The sequence below is a fragment of the Limulus polyphemus genome, unplaced genomic scaffold, assembly GCF_000517525.1.
Source record: "Limulus polyphemus unplaced genomic scaffold, Limulus_polyphemus-2.1.2 Scaffold2317, whole genome shotgun sequence".
Lineage (NCBI taxonomy): Eukaryota > Metazoa > Arthropoda > Merostomata > Xiphosura > Limulidae > Limulus > Limulus polyphemus.
In genome coordinates this window covers 81,529-85,102 of record NW_013667927.1, presented here as the reverse complement: position 1 = coordinate 85,102, position 3,574 = coordinate 81,529, and the positions used below count along the sequence as shown (strand labels likewise).

The following is a 3,574-nucleotide window of genomic DNA, read 5'->3' as shown; positions in this document are numbered from 1 at the left end:
ACTTTAAGTACGTACGTAGTAAGACGTAAGGGAAGGGACGGTACACGCTACGTCTATCACCACCCACCGACCTACTACCTTGGGCTACTTTTACCTAACGAATAGTGAGATTAACTGTCATATTATAACGCTCCCACGGCTGAAAGGGCAAGCATGTTGGGTGATAGAGTTTCGAACGCGCGACCCATATATTGTGAGTCGAGCGCCCTAACCACTAGGCCATGTCAGGCCTGCTTATGAAATAAAACATATATTGGACTAATATAGAATTGACGTACTTTATGAAAGTAAATTGTATATGTAATACCGTTTATAACGATTAGGGGCTATTAGCTTAAAAAGAGATTGAAATTAACATAAAATACAAACACGATATTTTTAACATGAAGGACATCGTATGCAACACATCGGTTAAAAAGATAGGTCAGAAACACCAAGTTTCAGGCATACCTGAAACTACCCTAATTATAAACTGTGTTGATCAGAGGGAGGTCAACACATCCTGCCTAAGTGGCTACTCTAAACCGAATATCGGGATTCAACTGTCACAGTCAAAATGCCCCACAACTGAAAGTGCAGAGCAAGATCAGCGTTTTATCGCGACTCGAACCTTGGACTTCTGCTTCACATTCCGGCACGCTAATCCGAGGGGGGGGGGGGTAAACTAAAAAATGATCCATATCGAGAAACTTACTGTTCGGCATTACGCGATTTTGAGATTCATTTCAATGTATGTGCGTTTATATCTATATAAATATAATAGTACTGTCTGTTGTATGTCCATGTAACTACTTCGCAGGGTGGGGATGGATCTGCACCCAAATTGGTTTGGAGGTTCATTAGGTCAATGCAGGGGTACATACAAATTTTCAGTTTCACATTTTGTGTTTTGCGGTTTTTATGGGCGTTTTTGCCTTTTTTTTTTAACAATTACATATAGGGGAAACAACTTTTCATGCCCAAAGATAACCTTTCATTAATCATGAATTTATATAACTTACGTCCAGTAAAAGTCACCAATATAAATGTTTTTCTTTATTTTAACAAATTTAAAAGTTTATTCAAATCTTTATTATTGTAGTATAGTTAATTTATTCAAAATAAAAATGTTCTTTTCCTCTCTCTTTTAACTCTTCCGAGTAACGCGTCAGTGCCAAACACATGTTCAAAACTAACGTAAAAATTCCTTAAGTTTTTCTAAGTTACCAATAGATGGCGAACAACGAAATACTTATGCCCTCAAAGAATGAATAATGATATTTAGTCTTTATGCCATAATTAATATTATTTTTTATCAAATTTATACACGACAAATTTATCTAATTAGTTCATTTAAAGTACATTTGCTTGTAAACTATACGAGTCTTTAATCAGTCATAATACAAACTTAATCAGAAAACAGCTTAAAACAAGGGGCTGAGACAAGATAACTGCTTGCATCCGAATATAATATATTCTTAACGTTTATCGAAATGTCTCACATTAATTCTGATTTAGTCAACCTATTATAATATTTATTATAAGCTGAAAAACGTTTATTATTTAATATATGCAATTGATAAAATATCATGATTATGAACATGGAGATAGAAAAATCATGTTTGTCTTTGGTGAAATCAGGATTCTTGAAAATTAATTATTGATTTAATGTAACCTGTAAGCACTAGTCTAATAAATAACACTTATTATGCGACATTTAACAAAGTGTAGTGTGAAATATTACAGACTATTACGTCATATGATAAGATCCTGCACCACCAATCGTTGCCATATACAAAGATATCTCCTTTCTGCAACATAATTTTGCAAATTTTAGTAGTTTACACTAATTCCAACAGATGGCCTACTGGGGAACAATATGATTAAAAAAAAATAATAAATATTGTAATTTAGCTTCAATTATCCCGTGTCGATTATGATTAAAAATAAATCAGGTTATCTTTTAGAAAATTACGTCAGTTAATCGTATGATTTTTTTAGGCAATCTAAATGAGGCTTATATGTTGAAATATGTCCGTAAAAGTTAATAAAGTCTTATTTGCTAATGATTAATATGGTGCAAATCGTTTCAAACAAAAGAAACATTAATAGCTCATAGTGCTTACAGCGATAAGTTTACGTACTTACAACGCTAACATCTGGGGTTTAATTCCCCGCGGTGTACACAGTAGATAGCCCATTGTGGCTTTGCTCTAAAAAACAACAACAAACGAATCACATTTATACCGCGCATATAATAATACCAAATAATTCGGTAACAACAACCACAAATATTACAACCTGTTTTTCAATCATTGATAAAATAAGAACTAACATTTCTGTCTTCATATGTACTATAAAACAAATGTAGTTGCATTAACACAAATTACTTTTCATACCTCTGGTATATCTTCCAAATGACCCAGTCGGAGTGATCCTGAGGACCATCCGGGGCCTTTAAAAATCACTGAAAACTTGTCAGAAAATCCTTTCATCTTGTGAAATATGTTCCATATGTGTATAAGTTGAAGAAACTATAGAATACATTATAGAATATATTAACTATAGAATACATATAAAGTTTACATATTGTAGCTTTGAACTCAAACATTTACAAATCAACGAAAAGGATATATATTCATTGAATATGATTCAATGTTAATTCATCTATCTAATCATCCATACATTTTAGTCGTCCATCATTCATTAGCCTAGAAATTCACAATTCATCTCTCTACATTTTTGTATCCTATGATTCACTTTCATTACTTTATTTTGATCCTCAGTTTATCTTATCAAAATCCAAAGTTCAGATAATGTCACTTGAAACCTATTTGCATAGAGAAAACTGTGAACACAGTGTGTATAGGATTATTAGAGTAAACATAAAATAAAAACTTAGCAAAAGTGTCTAAACATAATTCATGGGGAATAGTGTGAACACAGTGTGTATAGGATTCTTAGAGTAAACATACAATAAAAACTTAGTAAAAGTGTCTAAACATAATTCATGGGGAATAGTGTGAACACAGTATGTATAGGATTATTAAAGTAAACATACAATAAAAAACTTAGCAAAAGTGTCTAAACATAATTCATGGGGAATAGTATGAACACAGTGTGTATAGGATTCTCAGAATAAACATACAATGCAAAATTAGCAAAAGTGTCTAAACATAATTCATGGGGAATAGTGTGAACACAGTGTGTATAGGATTATTAGAGTAAACATAAAATAAAAACTTAGCAAAAGTGTCTAAACATAATTCATGGGGAATAGTGTGAACACAGTGTGTATAGGATTGTGAGAGCAAACATACAATAAAAACTTAGCAAAAGTGTCTAAACATAATTCATGGGGAATAGTGTGAACACAGTGTGTATAGGATTCTCAGAGTAAACATACAATAAAAACTTAGCAAAAGTGTCTAAACATAATTCATGGGGAATAGTGTGAACACAGTGTGTTTAGGATTTTCAGAGTAAACATACAACAAAACGTAACAAAAGAGTGTAAACATATTTCATGTAGAATAGTGTGGATTCGGTGTGTATAGGATTCTCAGAGTAAACATACAACAAAACGTAACACAAG

General features: G+C 32.3%; 1 protein-coding gene across 1 annotated transcript in view; it reads right to left on the bottom strand.

Moving 5' to 3' along the window:
• The window catches only part of LOC106466605 (alkylglycerol monooxygenase-like), a 30,473-nt gene that overhangs the window by 5,414 nt on the left and 21,485 nt on the right, over positions 1–3,574 (bottom strand). The window contains exon 10 of the mRNA XM_022394638.1: positions 2,379–2,513. Coding sequence (XP_022250346.1) covers positions 2,379–2,513 — 135 coding nt within the window. The remainder of the gene's footprint in view (positions 1–2,378; positions 2,514–3,574) is intronic.